General features: G+C 49.5%; 1 protein-coding gene across 2 annotated transcripts in view; it reads right to left on the bottom strand.

The window, feature by feature from the left end:
• Positions 1 to 20,114, bottom strand: part of LOC136626155 (alpha-2-macroglobulin-like) — a 305,765-nt gene that overhangs the window by 22,866 nt on the left and 262,785 nt on the right. For both annotated transcript variants that reach the window (XM_066600959.1, XM_066600960.1), the window contains exon 22: positions 19,028 to 19,085. In XM_066600959.1, coding sequence (XP_066457056.1) covers positions 19,028 to 19,085 — 58 coding nt within the window. The remainder of the gene's footprint in view (positions 1 to 19,027; positions 19,086 to 20,114) is intronic.

Genomic DNA, 20,114 nt, shown 5'->3' on the forward strand with positions numbered 1-20,114 from the left:
TGAATCCAATCTACATTTCTGTAGCCTACATCTCAGCTGAATACCTCTTTATAGAAATCTACAATCAAAGGTCTAGGTGAGACACAGCCTACGAAACAACAAGTTGAAGTGCACCGCCTCACTCTTTAGACTTCACTTTATTCATCCTCTCCCTGTACAACTGTAGATAATCCCTGGGGAAGGTTGTAACTTGGACTTTTATTACTGTTATCACCCCCTCCATATCAATCAGAGAGGATACTTTTTCTTTGACTGTCACAAATGTAGTTCTTTTTTCCTTCAAAAATTTATAGGGTTTAAGGGAGAGTGTGCAATTACTTTTTAAGGTAATTCTTATATTTTATAGGTTGCTACTTAAAAAAAAATCCAGCTTAAAACCACATTTTTGGCAACTCCAGTTCTGGTGAGTTTTTGACAATATGTCTATGCAGACATATACCTGAATGGTATGTACTGTATGAACTCTACACTGGTTGAACTTTTATTTTTCAAAAGTATTGTGCATCTCATTTTCTGTTTGGATCACACTTTTAGCCCCAAGTTCCAATTTCTAAGCATTTTGAAATAAAAAATTACACTTTAAAGAATTGCATGAAGGAGCCTGCGTGTATTTAGTGCTGAGTTGCATTTTTACCATGTGCCAGGTGTTTACTGTCAGAAAATATGTAATCATGGAGGTTAATTAGAATATTTTAAATCTATAATTTAGGTTTTACTTGTGCATGTGAAAAGTGTAAACATTTTTGGGGAGAGTGGCCTGACCAGATGCGAGACACCTGCTTGAGTTACGCTCTGTTTAATCTTCCTGTTGCTATCTTCCAACAATTCCCCATAGGATACTTCCTGGAGAGACTTCTCTTCCACTTGAAAAGCGTAGACTTGACATGCAGGAGGAATTCTAAGGCATTGCCGAAGTGCCTCACAGAGTTTTTCTCTACACTTGGCACAAGTCTGAGGCTAAGGCCTCTTCCTCCTCCTCTCCCAGTGGCTCTCCGGAGGAGAGGGAGATATTGGCTAGGTTCTCTCCTGGATCAAAGAGATCCCCACTGGCCCCACTTGCATTAGGGGTTGTCCCAGCAATTCACCTGGAGAGATAAGTGTCAGAGGCTCCTTTTCTGTACAGAGGGCATTATACCAGGATAAGATGGTGTCCAGGCACATATCACCTGAGAGCATGGGCGTAACTATAGCGCATGCAGGGGATGCGGTTGCACCTGGGCCCAGGAGCCTTAGGGGGCCAATAAGATCTCTCTTCTCCATATAGGAAGCCTAGTACTATGAATAAAGCATTATAGTTGGGGGCCCTGTTACAGATTTTGCCATAGGGCCCAGAAGCTTCAAGTTACACCTCTGCCTGAGAATCATGCTGTGGTCCTTACAGCCAGCCCAGAGAAACAGCATCCAAGACTGGAGATTTCCAGCTCTCAACAGCCCCTGCTAGCAGATTCTGAGGATCACCTATATAAAGTTCAGACCTCCAACCAACCTGCTACTGTAATATATTGATTAAAGAAATGGTGATGGCATTGTAAGGATCTATTCAAAACACTATTTTGTGTATATCATCCACCTTTAATGCTCAAATAAATGATCTAGGAGACAGAGTTAGCCATACAGAAAATAAAATAGGCGAACTGACTGAATCCCACAACAACCTGATTGACACCCACTACTTGCTGGTTGAGGACATTGATTTTATCAAAAGTAAAATAGCTGACCTTGAAGATAGAAGTAAAGTGAAATTCCAAGGCATTTTGAAAAAGATTTCTACATCACTACTGAAAGATTACCTGCTCTAATTGATGAAAGGATTGCTCCTCTCTAACTCTCCTCATGTGTTTGGTTTTGCTAGAGCTCACAGACTCCCTAGACCAAAGTTCCTTTCTGAAAATATTTCCTGTCTTACTTTCCTCATGTGTTTTGTATTGCTAGAGCTCACAGACTCCCTAGACTGAAGTTCCTTTCTGAAAATATTTCCTGTGTAATCTCCGGTGTCACCTCTACTTTACATCAAGCTAAAATCCTATGCTAAAGGATTTCCCCCTTTAAGAAAATAATTCAAAGAGATGGTCCATCCTATATCCTAACTAAACCAGAGAATGGTCCCAAAGCCTGGATACCTGGAGCCTACATATGTTTGATCAACAACAAAGTTCTTCTCCTACAAAAAGATCACCCGAAGTGTTCTTAGAATAATCAGTATTAATTTTGCTCATTATAATTAGAGATGAGCGAGCACCAAACTGCTCGGGACGAAAATTTCGCGATGCTCGAGGGTTCGTTTCGAATAACGAACCCCATTGAAGTCAATGGGCGACCCGAGCATTTTTGTATATTGCCAATGCTCGCTAAGGTTTCCATTTGTGAAAATCTGGGCAATTCAAGAAAGTGATGGGAACGACACAGCAACGGATAGGGCAGGCGAGGGGCTACATGTTGGGCTGCATCTCAAGTTCCCAGGTCCCACTATTAAGCCACAATAGCGGCAAGAAAGCCCCCCCCCTCCCAACAATTTTTACTTCTGAAAAGCCCTCATTAGCAATGCATACCTTAGCTAAGCACCACACTACCTCCAACAAAGCACAATCACTGCCTGCATGACACTCCGCTGCCACTTCTCCTGGGTTACATGCTGCCCAACCCCCTCCTCCCCCCCCCCCGCACGACCCAGTGTCCAAAGTGTCCCTGCGCAGCCTTCAGCTGCCCTCATGCCACACGCCACCCTCATGTCTATTTATAAGTGCGTCTGTCATGAGGAGGAACCGCAGGCACACACTGCCGAGGGTTGGCACGGCTAGGCAGCGACCCTCTTTAAAAGGGGTGGGGTGATAGCCCACAATGCTGTACAGAAGCAATGAGAAATATAATCCTGTGCCACCGCCATCAGGAGCTGCACAAGTGGGCATAGCAATGGGGAACCTATGTGCCACACACTATTCATTCTGTCAAGGTGTCTGCATGCCCCAGTCAGACCACGGTTTTTTATAAATAGTCACAGGCAGGTACAACTCCACAATGGGAATTCCGTGTGCACCCACAGCATGGGTGGTTCCCTGGAACCCACCTGCTGTACATAAATGTATCCCATTGCAGTGCCCTGGACAGCAGAGCTAACGTCAGATTAAATGCAGGTGGGCTTCGGCCCACACTGCATGCCCCAGTCAGACTGGGGTTTTTTATAAGTAGACACAGGCAGGTACAACTCCCTATTGTGAAGTCCGTGTGGACCCACAGCATGGGTGGCTCCCTGGAACCCACCGGCGGTACATAAATATATCCCATTGCAGTGCCCAGCACAGCTGAGGTAATGTCATGTTTAATGCAGGTGGGCTTCGGCCCACACTGCATGCCCCAGTCAGACTGGGGTTCTTTAGAAGTGGACACATGCAGTTACAACTCAGTGTGGACCGACAGCATGGGTGGGTGCCAGGAAGCCACCGGCGGTACATAAATATATCCCATTGCAGTGCCCAGCACAGCTGATGTAACGTCAGCTTTAATGCAGGTGGGCAAAAAATTAATTGGATTACACTGTAGGCGAGGGCCCAAAAAAATTGGTGTACCAACAGTACTAATGTTTGTCACCGTGACAGAAAGGAAAACCCTGTGTGTCAACAAGCCTATCACCGAGGGAATCACTAAAATATAACTTTTATTAGGTAAAGATAAAAATAAAAATGTATAAAAGGCGTGGACTCTTATTCCAGTTACACTCCTACTGGACAAGTAGATATTCTAACAGTAGTAAGTCCATATAAGTATATACCAGATGATGCGCTAAGTTCTAACTCCACAACCACAATGACCCAATCTATATTGCTGGTGCATGGGTCGAGATATATATTATGGTTGTGTACAGCTCCACGTGTATAAATGGCCACAAGGGCTAACAAAGCACAATGTAGGTTATATTTTTTGTATTTATACGTTGGAGCCGATAAATGGGTAAAGGCCAGAATAATAAATGTAACCCCCATCTGGCAGAGTATTGAGGCATATATTAATGCCCAGGAAATATAGCATCAATAAGGTATATACTATGTGGTATATCCCCTATTATGGTGGATTATACCCTGATGCGATAACCAGCTATAGTAAACACGGTCACTAATTTCATCTATATAGTGACTCGCTTGACTGACGTCATTTAGCGTGTTTATCTAGTTTATATAAAAGCTGGCAAATAGACTGCCGCTGTTTGTGAGATTTTATAATCACCAGCAGCTACGAGCAGCTAAACTGAAGAGGGTTCAATAAGATATATAATGAACCCTCTTTGTCAGTAACTGCTGCATTCAATATCACCATTTAAGCATAGATAGCCCGATATACAATGATGTGGACATCTGTGGCATGTCAAGCACAACAATAAGGCTATCTTAGGCTGGCTAACACCATCTACGCGTTTCCGCGGTCCTTAATGCAGTGACCGCATCATCAGGATGGTGAGTCTAGGTTATAGAACCGAACAGCCTGAACAGCTGTGTGAAAATAAGCATTTTCAGGTTGTATATCGGGCTATCTATGCTTAAATGGTGATAGTGAATGCAGCAGTTACTGACAAAGAGGGTTCATTATATATCTTATTGAACCCTCTTCAGTTTAGCTGCTCGTAGCTGCTGGTGATTATAAAATCTCACAAGAAAAATTGCCCATTCGGCGTGATTACGTGAGGTTTCAGGAGGAGGAGCAGGAGGAGGAGGATAAATAGAATACACAGATTGATGAAGCAAAAACGTCCCCGTTTTTGATGGTGATAGACAACGATGCTTCCATCCGCGGGTGCAGCCTATGTATTGCTTAGGTATCGCTGCTGTCCGCTGGTGGAGAAGAGAAGTCTGGGGAAATCCAGGCTTTGTTCATCTTGATGAGTGTAAGCCTGTCGGCACAGTCGGTTGACAGGCGGGTACGCTTATCTGTGATAATTCCCCCAGCCGCACTAAACACCCTCTCTGACAAGACGCTAGCCGGAGGACAAGCAAGCAACTCCAGGGCATACAGCGCGAGTTCAGGCCACGTGTCCAGCTTCGACACCCAGTAGTTGTAGGGGGCAGAGGCGTCACCGAGGACGGTCGTGCGATCGGCTACGTACTCCCTCACCATCTTTTTACAGTGCTCCCGCCGACTCAGCCTTGACTGGGGAGCGGTGACACAGTCTTGCTGGGGAGCCATAAAGCTGGCAAAGGCCTTGGAGAATGTTCCCCTGCCTGCGCTGTACATGCTGCCTCATCTCCGCGCCTCCCCTGCTACCAGGCCCTCGGAACTGCGCCTTCTGCCACTAGCGCTGTCGGATGGGAATGTTACCATCAGTTTGTCCGCCAGGGTCCTGTGGTATAGCATCACTCTCGAACCCCTTTCCTCTTCGGGTATGAGAGTGGAAAGGTTCTCCTTATACCGTGGGTCGAGCAGTGTGTACACCCAGTAATCCGTAGTGGCCAGAATGCGTGTAACGCGAGGGTCTCGAGAAAGGCATCCTAACATGAAGTCAGCCATGTGTGCCAGGGTACCTGTATGCAACACATGGCTGTCCTCACTAGGAAGATCACTTTCAGGATCCTCCTGCTCCTTCTCCTCCTCCTCCTCCTCCGGCCATACACGCTGAAAGGATGACAGGCAAGCAGCATGGGTACCCTCAGCAGTGGGCCAAGCTGTCTCTTCCCCCTCCTCCTCATGCTCCTCCCCCTCCTCCTCAACGCGCTGAGATATAGACATGAGGGTGCTCTGACTATCCAGCGACATACTGTCTTCCCCCGCCTCTGTTTCCGAGCGCAAAACGTCTGCCTTTATGCTTTGCAGGGAACTTCTCAAGAGGCATAGCAGAGGAATGGTGATGCTAATGATTGCAGCATCCCCGCTCACCATCTGGGTAGACTCCTCAAAGTTTCCAAGGACCTGGCAGATGGCTGCCAACCAGGCCCACTCTTCTGTAAAGAATTGAGGAGGCTAACTCCCACTACGCCGCCCATGTTGGAGTTGGTATTCCACTATAGCTCTACGCTGCTCATAGAGCCTGGCCAACATGTGGAGCGTAGAGTTCCACCGTGTGGGCACGTCGCACAGCAGTCGGTGCACTGGCAGATTAAACCGATGTTGCAGGGTCCGCAGGGTGGCAGCGTCCGTGTGGGACTTGCGGAAATGTGCGCAGAGCCGGAGCACCTTTCCGAGCAGGTCTGACAAGCGTGGGTAGCTTTTCAGAAAGCGCTGAACCACCAAATTAAAGACGTGGGCCAGGCATGGCACGTGCGTGAGGCTGCCGAGCTGCAGAGCCGCCACCAGGTTACGGCCGTTGTCACACACGACCATGCCCGGTTGGAGGCTCAGCGGCGAAAGCCAGCGGTCGGTCTGCTCTGTCAGACCCTGCAGCAGTTCGTGGGCCGAGTGCCTCTTCTCTCCTAAGCTGAGTAGTTTCAGCACGGCCTGCTGACGCTTGCCCACCACTGTACTGCCACGCCGCGCGACAGCGACTGCTGGCGACGTGCTGCTGCTGACACATCTTGATTGCGAGACACAGGTTGCGTTGGAGGGGGAGGAAGAGTGTGGTTTAGTGGAGGAAGCATACACCACCACCACCGAGCTGGGGCCCGCAATTCTGGGGGTGGGTAGGACGTGAGCGGTCCCAGGCTCTGACTCGGTCCCAGCCTCCACTAAATTCACCCAATGTGCCGTCGGGAAGATATAGTGGCCCTGCCCGCCTGTGCTTGTCCACGTGTCCGTTGTTAAGTGGACCTTGGCAGTAACCGCGTTGGTGAGGGCGCGTACAATGTTGCGGGAGACGTAGTCGTGCAGGGCTGGGACGGCACATCGGGAAAAGTAGTGGCGACTGGGAACCGAGTAGTGCGGGGCCGCCGCCGCCATCATGCTTTTGAAAGCCTCCGTTTCCACAAGCCTATACGGCAGCATCTCCAGGCTGATCAATTTGGCTATGTGCACGTTTAACGCTTGAGCGTGCGGGTGCGTGGCGGCGTACTTGCGCTTGCGCTCAAACAGTTGCGCTAGCGACGTCTGGACGCTGCGCTGAGAGACATTGCTGGATGGGGCCGAGGACAGCGGAGGTGAGGGTGTGGGTGCAGGCCAGGAGACGGTAGTGCCTGTGTCCTCAGAGGGGGGTTGGATCTCAGTGGCAGGTTGGGGCACAGGGGGAGAGGCAGTGGTGCAAACCGGAGGCGGTGAACGGCCTTCGTCCCACCTTGTGGGGTGCTTGGCCATCATATGCCTGCGCATGCTGGTGGTGGTGGCTCCCCAGCTGATCTTGGCGCGACAAAAGTTGCACACCACTGTTCGTCGGTCGTCAGGCATCTCTGTGAAAAACTGCCACACCTTAGAGCATCTTGGCCTCTGCAGGGTGGCATGGCGCGAGGGGGCGCTTTGGGAAACAGTTGGTGGATTATTCGGTCTGGCCCTGCCTCTACCCCTGGCCACCGCACTGGCTCGGCCTGTGCCCACACCCTGACTTGGGCCTCCGCGTCCTCGCCCGCGTCCTTGTCCTCTAGGCCTACCCCTACCCCTCAGCATGCTGTATTACCAGTAGTGCAGAAACAGAACGCTGTAATTAAATGTGCCGCTTATTGGCCTGTGGTTGGAGGCTGACTTCGCTTACAGAACGCACAGCAGAGCCAGGAAAGAATTTTGCAGAAGCCTGCTGTAACACGTAGCTGGCTGCGTATGAATTAGGACAACTACCCCCAGCAGAGACGCAGTACACTGAGGACGGTCACAGGCAGCCCAAATAGATTTTTTTTCCCAAATGTTTTTGGAAAAGCCCACTGCCTATATAGACTGTATATGTCTTCTGTCCCTGCCTCACCAGTACTGGCCCTGGACAATGTAAAATTACTGCAGGACGCAATGCTCTGGACGCAATGCTCTGCACGGCCGATATACAAAAAATAAAAAATGTGCAACACTGCAAAAAGCAGCCTCAACAGTACTGCACACGGTCAGATGTGGCCCTAAGAAGGACCGTTGGGGTTCTTGAAGCCTACAATAACTCCTAACACTCTCTCTATAGCAGCTCCAGCATCAGCAGCACTTTCCCTGAGCTATGTCTGAATGCATCTGTGGCGAGCCGCGGGAGGGGACGATTTATATACTCGGGTGACACCTGATCTCGCCAGCCACTCACTGCATGGGGGAGGTATAGGGCTTGAACGTCGCAGGGGGAAGTTGTAATGCCTTCCCTGTCTTTCTATTGGCCAGAAAAGTGCGCTAACGTCTCAGAGATGAAAGTGAAAGTAACTCGAACATCGCGTGGTGCTTGTTTCGAATAACGAGCATCTCGAACACGCTAATACTCAAACGAGCATCAAGCTCGGACGAGTACGTTCGCTCATCTCTAATTATAATGTATCTTATATAATAAAAGAGTTAAAGAGTACATGTCACACCTTCTGACCTGGCCGTCTAATGTAGCAGTCTAAGAAAAGACGTTCCAGAATTGTTAGATGATGGGGAATCTTATTGTTTATTTAAAAAAAAAACATGTCCTCACCGGTGCAGATCCTTTTTAAAGGGGTTAGCAAGATTACAAGTTATTCCCTATCCATAAAATGGAGATAACTTGCTGATCAGTGGAGGTTCCACTGCTAAAAACCCCCACTAATCTCAAGAAAGGAGGTATCCATCTGCCTGTCACTGCGGGGGGTCACATTTCCCCACACAGTGATGTCAGGATAAATGGAGCGCTGGCCGAGCATGCTCCATTCATTTCAATGGGGGAGACTGAAAAACCTGAGAGCTTGCTGATCAGCTATTTCCGCAAGCCCATTAAAAGTGAATGGAGCATCAGTGCGCTTGAGCAAGCAGCACAACATTCAGTCTCCTCCTTACTGTCCCACCGATCATGTAATTTGTAATCTTTGTACAGCTCCTTTACACTGATCAGCATTTGAATAGTATACTGTTTACGATTAAAATATAAAGTACTAGGAAGATTTTTGAAGAGAAGTAAGAAGATGAATGAGAAAGCAGGAAATATAAAAGACAAAGTAAAAAAATAGATATATGTTATGAATGAAAACTGAAACCATACTTTCTATGCTATGGAAATATAGACTTGGGACGATGTGACCTTTTCCTATAGCCAGTTCTATTGTTTGGGGTAAACAATCAGCCAGTTAGGTATTGGTATCCTCAGTGGTTATGTGAGGCTGAAAAGAACTCTTAAAGGGGTTGTCCCGCGCCGAAACGGGTTTTGTTTTTTTTTCAAACCCCCCCCCCCCCATTCGGCACGAGACAACCCCAATGCAGGGGTTAAAAAAGATCACCGGACAGCGCTTACCTGAATCCCCGCGCTCCGGTGACTTCTTACTTACCCGGTGAAGATGGCCGCCGGCATCTTCGCTCTCCGTGGACCGCAGGGCTTCTGTGCGGTCCATTGCCGATTCCAGCCTCCTGATTGGCTGGAATCGGCACGTGACGGGGCGGAGCTACACTGAGCCCCATTGAGAAGATAAGAAGACCCGGACTGCGCAAGCGCGTCTAATTTGGCCATTAGACGGCGAAAATTAGACGGCAACCATGGAGACGAGGACGCCAGCAACGGAGCAGGTAAGTGAAAAACTTTTTATAACTTCTGTATGGCTCATAATTAATGCACAATGTACATTACAAAGTGCATTAATATGGCCATACAGAAGTGTATAGACCCACTTGCTGCCGCGGGACAACCCCTTTAAGTAACCAATGCATCTCAGACGGCCTGAAGACAAGTTGGACTGGCACAAGTCTCAGAAGGGAACTTCAAGATATTTCCAATACAACAGAAATATCATAACTAGAGATGAGCGAGCCTACTCAGCCACGACCCTTTTTCGCCCGAGCGCCGCGATTTTCGAGTACTTCCGTACTCGGGCGAAAAGATTCGGGGGCGCCGTGGGTGAGTGGGGGGTTGCAGCGGGGGGTGGGGGGAGAGGGAGAGAGAGGGCTCCCCCCTGTTCCCCGCTGCTACCCCCCGCTCTGCCACGCCTCCCCCCGCCCCCCAGCGCACCTGAATCTTTTCACCAGAGTACGGAAGTACTCGAAAATCGCGGTGCTCGATCGAGTAATTACTCGAAACGAGTATATTCGCTCATCTCTAATCATAACGTAAGATCTCTATGGCGTCATCCATTTTTTGGGCAACATAGGTTATATAGTTTTGCTCGGAAAATCCAGCAGTTTCTTATGGTTCAGACAGTAGGATCATAGACTATCGGGAACCCCCAAAACTTAATATCAACCTAAGTATGATATGACATCTGTGTTTGGTATTGATAGATTACCAAGTTTCTGTACTGGAAGCTTGTTACAGGGAAATATGACCAAAATAAGAACTGATTCAAAATGTGTGTGATCCTGCATGTACTCAGCCGGACCCTATTACATTAAAAGGAGGAGGGTCATATGGGTGTGGCTGGGACACATTAAAGGTGCATTACCAGCCAAAGATTAGTGTTAGAAGATTGGACCCAATGCTGAATTTGAACTAATCTAATCAGTAAGGTCTGGTATACTACTTTTCTTCCATTTTATTTTTGTAAGCATTGTGTGTACTGTATGTCCTTTTTATATTATCTTTTTGTACTTTTATAAGCACTACAACATTTTATAATAACGTTTTAACTAGAGATGAGCGAGCACCAAAATGCTCGGGTGCTCGTTACTCGGGACGAAATTTTTGCGATGCTCGAGGGTTCGTTTCGAGTAACGAACCCCATTGAAGTCAATGGGCGACCCGAGCATTTTTGTATTTCGCCGATGCTCGCTAAGGTTTTCATGTGTGAAAATCTGGGCAATTCAAGAAAGTGATGGGAACGACACAGCAACGGATAGGGCAGGCGAGGGGCTACATGTTGGGCTGCATCTCAAGTTCACAGGTCCCACTATTAAGCCACAATAGCGGCAAGAGTGGCCCCCCCCCCCTCCCAACAACTTTTACTTCTGAAAAGCCCTCATTAGCAATGGATACCTTAGCTAAGCACCACACTACCTCCAACAAAGCACAATCACTGCCTGCATGACACTCCGCTGCCACTTCTCCTGGGTTACATGCTGCCCAACCCCCCCTGCACGACCCTGTGTCCACAGCGCACACCAAACTGTCCCTGCGCAGCCTTCAGCTGCCCTCATGCCACGCCACACTCATGTCTATTTATAAGTGCGTCTGCCACAGGAAAAGCAGGCACACACTGCAGAGGGTTGGCACGGCTAGGCAGCGACCCTCTTTAAAAGGGGCGGGGCGATAGCCCACAATGCTGTACAGAAGCAATGAGAAATATAATCCTGTGCCACCGCCATCAGGAGCTGCACACGTGGGCATAGCAATGGGGAACCTATGTGCCACACACTATTCATTCTGTCAAGGTGTCTGCATGCCCCAGTCAGACCGCGGTTTTTAATTCATAGACACAGGCAGGTACAACTCCCTATTGTGAAGTCCCTGTGGACCCACAGCATGGGTGGCTCCCTGGAACCCACCGGCGGTACATAAAAATATCCCATTGCATTGCCCAACACAGCTGAGGTAGTAATGTCGTGCTTAATACAGGTGGGCTTCGGCCCACACTGCATGCCCCAGTCAGACTGGGGTTCTTTAGAAGTGGAAACAGATGCATTTATAATTCCCTGTGGACCCACAGCATGGGTGGGTGCCAGGAAGCCACCGGCGGTACATAAAAATATCCCATTGCATTGCCCAACACAGCTGAGGTAGTAATGTCGTGCTTAATGCAGGTGGGCTTCGGCCCACACTGCATGCCCCAGTCTGACTGGGGTTCTTTAGAAGTGGAAACAGATGCATTTATAATTCCCTGTGGACCCACAGCATGGGTGGGTGCCAGGAAGCCACCGGCGGTACATAAAAATATCCCATTGCATTTCCCAACACAGCTGAGGTAGTAATGTCGTGCTTAATACAGGTGGGCTTCGGCCCACACTGCATGCCCCAGTCAGACTGGGGTTCTTTACAAGTGGACACATGTAGGTTAAACTCCGTGTGCACCTACAGCATGGGTGGCTCCCTGGAACCCACCGGCGGTACATAAAAATATCCCATTGCATTGCCCAACACAGCTGAGGTAGTAATGTTGTGCTTAATGCAGGTGGGCTTCGGCCAACACTGCATGCCCCAGTCTGACTGGTAATATGTACCTTAACAGTAACCGCGTTGGTGGTAATGTGGTGGTGACTGCGTACCTAGTAGCGCGGTTTTATTTTGTTGGTTTTCGGAATGTGGCCAGGATTAAGTGGGCTGTGGCGGGGGATGTTTTTGAGGCACTACGTGTCCTCTCCACGTGTCCGTGGTTATATGCACCTTAACAGTAACAGCGTTGGTGGGAAATGGCCTCGCCGCCATCATGTCTTTGGGAAGCCTCTGTTTCCACACCCCAGAGACATACCATTAGCAGCGGTATAGGCAGAGCCCATAATTAGTAACATTTCAGCCGTAGCATTAGGACAGGCCCCACTAACATATCACTAGCAGCATTATAGGGGGAGCACAGTATTCGTTCCATTTCAGTAATAGTAGCACTCAAGACAGGCCCCAGTAACAATTCCGAAGCAGCAGTATAGTGGGAGCGCAGTCTTCGTTCCATTTCAGTAGCTGCAGTATAGACAAGGCCCAAGTTACATTTATGTAGCTAAAGTGTAGGCCAACCCCACACACCTTTCTGTACCATGAGTGCAGGCGAAGAACATAGAAATTGCTATGATTACACTGTAGGTGAGTTCCCCTAAAAAATTGGTGTACCAACAGTACTAATGTACCTCAGTAAAAATTGGCTATGCCCAGCCAAGATGGCAGGTGAAACCCATTAATCGCTTTGGTTGATGTGGCTTAAGTGGTAACTAGGCCTGGAGGCAGCCCAGTTTAACGAAAAATTGTTTCAAGTTAAAGTTCCAATGCTTTTAAGAGCATTGAAAAGAATAACATTTTTTTTGAAAAATTATATGAGTGAGCCTTGTGGCCCTAAGAAAAATTGCACGTTCAGCGTGATTACGTGAGGTTTCAGGAGGAGGAGCAGGAGGAGGAGGAGAAATATTATACACAGATTGATGAAGCAGAAATGTCCCCGTTTTGGATGGTTAGAGAGAACGATGCTTCCATCCGCGGGTGCAGCCTACGTATTGCTTAGGTATCGCTGCTGTCCGCTGGTGGAGAAGAGAAGTCTGGGGAAATCCAGGCTTTGTTCATCTTGATGAGTGTTAGCCTGTTGGCACTGTCGGTTGACAGGCGGGTACGCTTATCTGTGATGATTCCCGCAGCCGCACTAAACACCCTCTCCGACAAGACGCTAGCCGCAGGACAAGCAAGCACCTCCAGGGCATACAGCGCTAGTTCAGGCCACGTGTCCAGCTTCGACACCCAGTAGTTGTAGGTGGCAGAGGCGTCACGGAGGACGGTCGTGCGATCGGCTACGTACTCCCTCACCATCCTTTTACAGTGCTCCCGCCGACTCAGCCTTGACTGGGGAGCGGTGACACAGTCTTGCTGGGGAGCCATAAAGCTGTCCAGGCCCTTAAAGACTGTTGCACTGCCTGTGCTGTACATGCTGCTCGATCTCCGCACCTCCCCTGCTACCTGGCCCTCGGAACTGCGCCTTCTGCCACTAGCGCTGTCGGGTGGGAATTTTACCATCAGCTTGTCCGCAAGGGTCCTTTGTTATAGCAACACTCTCGAACCCCTTTCCTCTTCGGGAATGAGAGTGGGAAGGTTCTCCTTATAGCGTGGGTCGAGCAGTGTGTACACCCAGTAATCCGTAGTGGCCAGAATGCGTGTAACGCGAGGGTCACGAGAAAGGCATCCTAACATGAAGTCAGCCATGTGTGCCAGGGTACCTGTACGCAACACATGGCTGTCTTCACTAGGAAGATCACTTTCAGGATCCTCCTCCTCCTCCTCAGGACATACACGCTGAAAGGATGACAGGAAAGCAGCAGGGGCACCGTCAGCAGTGGGCCAAGCTGTCTCTTCCCCCTCCTCCTCCTCCTCCTGAACGCGCTGAGATATAGACAGGAGGGTGCTCTGACTATCCAGCGACATACTGTCTTCCCCCGGCTCTGTTTCCGAGCGCAAAGCGGCTGCCTTTATGGTTTGCAGGGAAGTTCTCAAGATGCATAGCAGAGGAATGGTGACGCTAATGATTGCAGCATCGCCGCTCACCACCTGGGTAGACTGCTCAAAGTTTCGAAGGACCTGGCAGATGTCTGCCAACCAGGCCCACTCTTCTGAAAATAATTGAGGAGGCTGACTCCCACTGCGCCGCCCATGTTGGAGTTGGTATTCCACTATAGCTCTACGCTGCTCATAGAGCCTGGCCAACATGTGGAGCGTAGAGTTCCATTGTGTGGGCACGTCGCACAGCAGTCGGTGCACTGGCAGATTAAACCGATGTTGCAGGGTCCGCAGGGTGGCAGCGTCCGTGTGGGACTTGCGGAAATGTGCGCAGAGCCGGCGCACCTTTCCGAGCAGGTCTGACAAGCGTGGGTAGCTTTTCAGAAAGCGCTGAACCACCAAATTAAAGACGTGGGCCAGGCATGGCACGTGCGTGAGGCTGCCGAGCTGCAGAGCCGCCACCAGGTTACGGCCGTTGTCACACACGACCATGCCCGATTGGAGGCTCAGCGGCGCAAGCCAGCGGTCGGTCTGCTCTGTCAGACCCTGCAGCAGTTCGTGGGCCGTGTGCCTCTTATCTCCTAAGCTGAGTAGTTTCAGCACGGCCTGCTGACGCTTGCCCACCGCTGTGCTGCCACGACGCGCGACACCGACTGCTGGCGACGCGCTGCTGCTGCTGACACATCTTGATTGCGAGACAGAGGTTGCGTTGGAGGAGGAGGAGGAGGAGGGTGGTTTAGTGGAGGAAGCATACACCACCGCAGATACCACCACCGAGCTGGGGCCCGCAATTCTGGGGGTGGGTAGGACGTGAGCGGTCCCAGGCTCTGACTCTGTCCCAGCCTCCACTAAATTCACCCAATGTGCCGTCAGGGAGATGTAGTGGCCCTGCCCGCCTGTGCTTGTCCACGTGTCCGTTGTTAAGTGGACCTTGGCAGTAACCGCGTTGGTGAGGGCGCGTACAATGTTGCGGGAGACGTGGTCGTGCAGGGCTGGGACGGCAGATCGGGAAAAGTAGTGGCGACTGGGAACTGAGTAGCGCGGGGCCCCCGCCGCCATCATACTTTTGAAGGACTCCGTTTCCACAACCCTATACGGCAGCATCTCAAGGCTCATAAATTTGGCTATCTGGACGGTTAACGCTTGAGCGTGCGGGTGCGTGGCGGCGTACTTGCGCTTGCGCTCAAACACTTGCGCTAGCGACGGCTGGACGGTGCGAGACATTGCTGGATTGGGCCGAGGACAGCGGAGGTGAGGGTGTGGGTGCAGGCCAGGACACGGTAGTGCCTGTGTCCTCAGAGGGGGGTTGGATCTCATTGGCAGGTTGGGGCACAGGGGGAGAGGCAGCGGTGCAAACCGGAGGCGGTGAACGGCCTTCGTCCCACCTTGTGGGGTGCTTGGCCATCATATGTCTGCGAATGCTGGTGGTGGTGAGGCTGTTGGTGGTGGCTCCCCGGCTGATCTTGGCGCAACAAAGGTTGCACACCACTGTTCGTCGGTCGTCAGGCGTCTCTGTGAAAAACTGCCAGACCTTAGAGCACCTTGGCCTCTGCAGGGTGGCATGGCGCGAGGGTGCGCTTTGGGAAACAGTTGGTGGATTATTCGGTCTGGCCCTGCCTCTACCCCTGGCCACCGCACTGCCTCTGGCAACCTGCCCTGCTGCTGCCCTTGCCTCCCCCTCTGAAGACCTGTCCTGAGTAGGCGTTGCACACCAGGTGGGGTCAGTCACCTCATCGTCCTGCTGCTCTTCCTCCGAATCCTCTGTGCGCTCCTCCCTCGGACTTACTGCCCTTACTACTACCTCACCGATAGACAACTGTGTCTCATCGTCATCGTCCTCCTCACCCACTGAAAGGTCTTGAGACAGTTGCCGGAAGACCCCAGCCTCATCCCCCGGACCCCGGGAACTTTCCAATGGTTGGGCATCAGTGACGATAAACTCCTCTGGTGGGAGAGGAACCACTGCTGCCCAATCTGAGCAGGGGCCCGAGAACAGTTCCTGGGAGTGTTCCCGCTCCTGAGCATGTGTCATTGTAGTGGAGTGAGGAGGCTGGGAGGAAGGAGGAGCAGCAGACAGAGGATTCGGATTTGCAGCAGTGGACGGCGCAGAACTGTGGGTGGACGATAGATTGCTCGAAGCACTTTCTGCCATCCACGACAGGACCTGCTCACACTGCTCATTTTCTAATAACGGTCTCCCGCGTGGACCCATTAATTGGGCGATGAATGTGGGGACGCCAGAAACGTGCCTCTCTCCTAATCGCGCAGCAGTTGGCTGCGATACACCTGGATCAGGAGTTCGGCCTGTGCCCACACCCTCACTTGGCCCTCCGCGTCCTCGGCCGCGTCCACGTCCTCTAGGCCTACCCCTACCCCTCAGCATGCTGTATTACCAGTGATTTGATTTCCCAGGCAGGAAATAAATTGCCGCAAGCCTGCAGGCCAAATATACTTTTTTCCCTTTTTTTTTAAAAGGATAGGCCCACTGCGTCTATTCAATGAATAATAAGTTTAATAACTGTGTTGTGCCCCTGCAAATGTGTCACAGAACTTTAGTGTTGCAGAGTTATTAACTACAGCTGAGCAAGGAATTTCACAGGCAGGAAATAAATTGGCGCAAGCCTGCTGTTAAACGTAGCTGGCTGCGTATGAATTTTTTACTATCTCCACCCACCACACACGTACACAGAACGCTGAGGACTGACAGAGGCAGGGCACATAGAATTTTTCCCTTTTTTTGGTAAAGAAAAGGCCCACTGACTATATTCAATCAATAATATACCGTATATACCGGCGTATAAGACGACTTTTGAACCCCGAAAAATCTGCTCTGCAGTCGGGGGTCGTCTTATGCGCCGGTAATCCAAAAAAAAAAATAAGTGTAAAAAAAAAAAAAATTATTACTCACCTCCCACGGCGTTCTGTCGCGCTCCGGCAGGATGTCGCTCGCTCCGGCAGGCTGTCGCTCGCTCCTCGTCCCCGCCGCAGCATAGCTTTCTGAATGCGGGGCTTGAAATCCCCGCTTCCAGAAAGCTAATACACACGCCGGCAGCCATGACAGCATTGAATGGCTGTGATTGGCTGAAGGCGCACGTGTTAGCAATCACACCCATTCAATGATGTCATTGAATAGTGTGATTGGCTGAAGCCACGTGTGCTTTAGCCAATCACAGCCATTCAATGATGTCATGGCTGCCGGCGTGTGTATTAGCTTTCTGGAAGCGGGGATTTCAAGCCCCGCATTCAGAAAGCTATGCTGCGGCGGGGACGAGGAGCGAGCGACAGCCTGCCGGAGCGAGCGACATCCTGCCGGAGCGCGACAGAACGCCGTGGGAGGTGAGTAATAATTTTTTTTTTTTTTCTCCACTGTATACCGGCGTATAAGGTGACAGTTGGGGGGTCGTCTTATACGCCCCGTCGCCTTATACGCCGGTATATACGGTATGTCTTCTGGCCCTGCCTACACAATTCTGTCCCTGTAGTATTACTGCCGGGTGCAATGCTCTGCACAGCCGATTTTGAAAAAAAAAAAATGCAACACTGCTAACAGCAGCCTGCACAGTACTGCACACGGTTAAATGTGGCCCTAAGAAGGACCGTTGGGGTTCTTGAAGCCTATACTCACTCCTAAAACTCTCCCTGCCTAACCACCACTTCTGTCCCTGGACTATTAATGCAGGGCACAATGCTCTGCAGACAGCCGATTTTGAAAAAAAAAAATTGTGCAACACTGCTAACAGCACCCTCCACAGTACTGCACACGGATAGATGTGGCCCTGAGAAGGACCGTTGGGGTTCTTGAAGCCTACACTCACTCCTAACACTGTCCCTACAGCAGCTCCAACACAACAGCACTTTCCCTCAGCTAACTCACAACGCATCTGAGGCGAGCCGCAGGAGGGGCCGACTTTTATACTCGGGTGACATCTGATCGCCCCAGCCACTCACAGCAGGGGGGTGGTATAGGGCTTGAACGTCACAGGGGGAAGTTGTAATGCCTTCCCTGTCTTTCAATTGGCCAGAAAAGCGCGCTAACGTCTCAGAGAGGAAACTGAAAGTAACCGGAACATCGCGTGGTACTCGTTACGAGTAACGAGCATCCCGAACACGCTAATATTCGCCCGAGCATCAAGCTTGGACGAGTACGTTCGCTCATCTCTAGTTTTAACCTGTATTATGTTCAGTCCTTGTCCCTTTATAAGAATTTATAGATGCAAATTGGAGTGCAATTTTTAATGCTTGAATGCCCATACCCCGGTACATTACTAAAATTTAGGTAGCTGTTCTGCCCTACAGTAAACGTCAGTGGTTGCAGTGAGTCGTTTTGGGGCACGTAAGACTGGCCAGATTGTGATCTATGCTCTATCTTGCAAAGAGTGCAGGATTGAGGGAGTGGAAGTAAGTCAATCCTTGCAGTCGCATCTATGCCACATGATATGAAGACCTGCTTCATGGCACTATAGAAGAATTTATTACTTTGAATGACTGATTTTGGGGCTCTGGAAAAATAATAAGGAACATGTATCAACAGAATGATAAAGTGTCATTATACGTATGAGTTATTTTACGTGATGGTGAAAATGCTGAAAATTATAAAATTAGCGCACATTGCATGATAAATTTGGTGCAACTCTCTTGACATGTTAGACTCATTCTCTTCTTTTTGCTTCCACCACCTTATGGCTGGAGTACTTTAACATCAGTATATTGTGTTAAAAAAGTGCTGCCAATATATACTGCCCCTTTCTACAACTTCTGTAAGCCATACTTCTTCAATGTATGCCTACAAAGTGCCTATAACATGTAATAAATTTTGCAAGTCTTTGCGCTTCATTCTTTTGGTGCAATTTCTACCTGATTTTTTTTTTGCAGTTTGCTGAAGGAATCTCCTCCAATGTTTAACTTTGCATCACACTTCCATCAATGTTCACTTACCTCCCTCTTTAATGCAGATCAGAGAGCTGTGCGATTTCTCCACCAGGATGCCACCAGGCTGTGAAGATCAATAAATGAGAAAATATTTTTGAATTTGTATTGTGTTTGGAATGTTCGGTGTAGGTTCGCAGGTAGCAAATACTTTCTGCTGTAGATTTAGCCTCAATTCTAAAGCAAAACCACAGTAAAACCTGTATGTGTCGAATGTGGATTTTGCTAAAAAATGTGTCTGGCTTTGGGCTTTGTTGCCGACTTTCACTATGTTTTTAAATCTGTAATTCAATTTTGCACACATGGAAATTCACAACAAATCTTCCGCATCTGAGCATAGCCTTACTGTCTTATGATAGATATTGGTCCACATTCAAAAATATAGCAACTGGTTGTAAATTACTTTGGAATGTCTTAGTGCTGTATAAAAGTATTGTTAGCAATACTATTATTGGCATTTTTTATGTCCTTGTGTGTGTGTTTTAAGTTTAAACTAATATCTGGGGTATTTATTGAATATATATTAACTATACTACTACTTTTAGATTACGATATATTTTCTGTTTGGTAATATGTTAGGCTGGAGTAGAAGTAGTACAAATAAGCCATTCTGCTTTAGGCCTTATTCACGCGAGCGTTTATTGCAGCGATTTTGCCGCGATAAATTGCCATCTGAATATTGCGACCATTTGAAGCATTGGATTCCAATGCATTCATTCAGATTGGCGATTTTGCAGAGCGTAAAATGGTCCGTCTGGAAAAAATGGTGCATTCGGTGCGCACTCCGGGGGCTGCTTTTGTCCTATCTTTTGGCCATGATTACCAAAGGAAGCCAGTGGTAGACAGAGGGGGAGTGAGGGATAGGGAGTTTAGCATGCCTAGCTCTGCTAACCTCCGACCCCGTCCCGCCCCCTCCCCTTGCCGGCAGGGGGCGGAGAGCTGGAGGGAGTTTAGCATACTACCTCTGCTAAGCTCCCGCCCTCTCCCTTTGCCAGCAGCCGACAAGTGGTGGAGAGGGTGAGGGAGTTTAGCAAAGCTGAACGCTCATCCCCCGGCCAACGGTATTCCGGGCTGCAGTGTATGTATGCCGCAGCCT

The sequence above is a fragment of the Eleutherodactylus coqui genome, chromosome 4, assembly GCF_035609145.1.
Source record: "Eleutherodactylus coqui strain aEleCoq1 chromosome 4, aEleCoq1.hap1, whole genome shotgun sequence".
Classification (NCBI taxonomy): domain Eukaryota; kingdom Metazoa; phylum Chordata; class Amphibia; order Anura; family Eleutherodactylidae; genus Eleutherodactylus; species Eleutherodactylus coqui.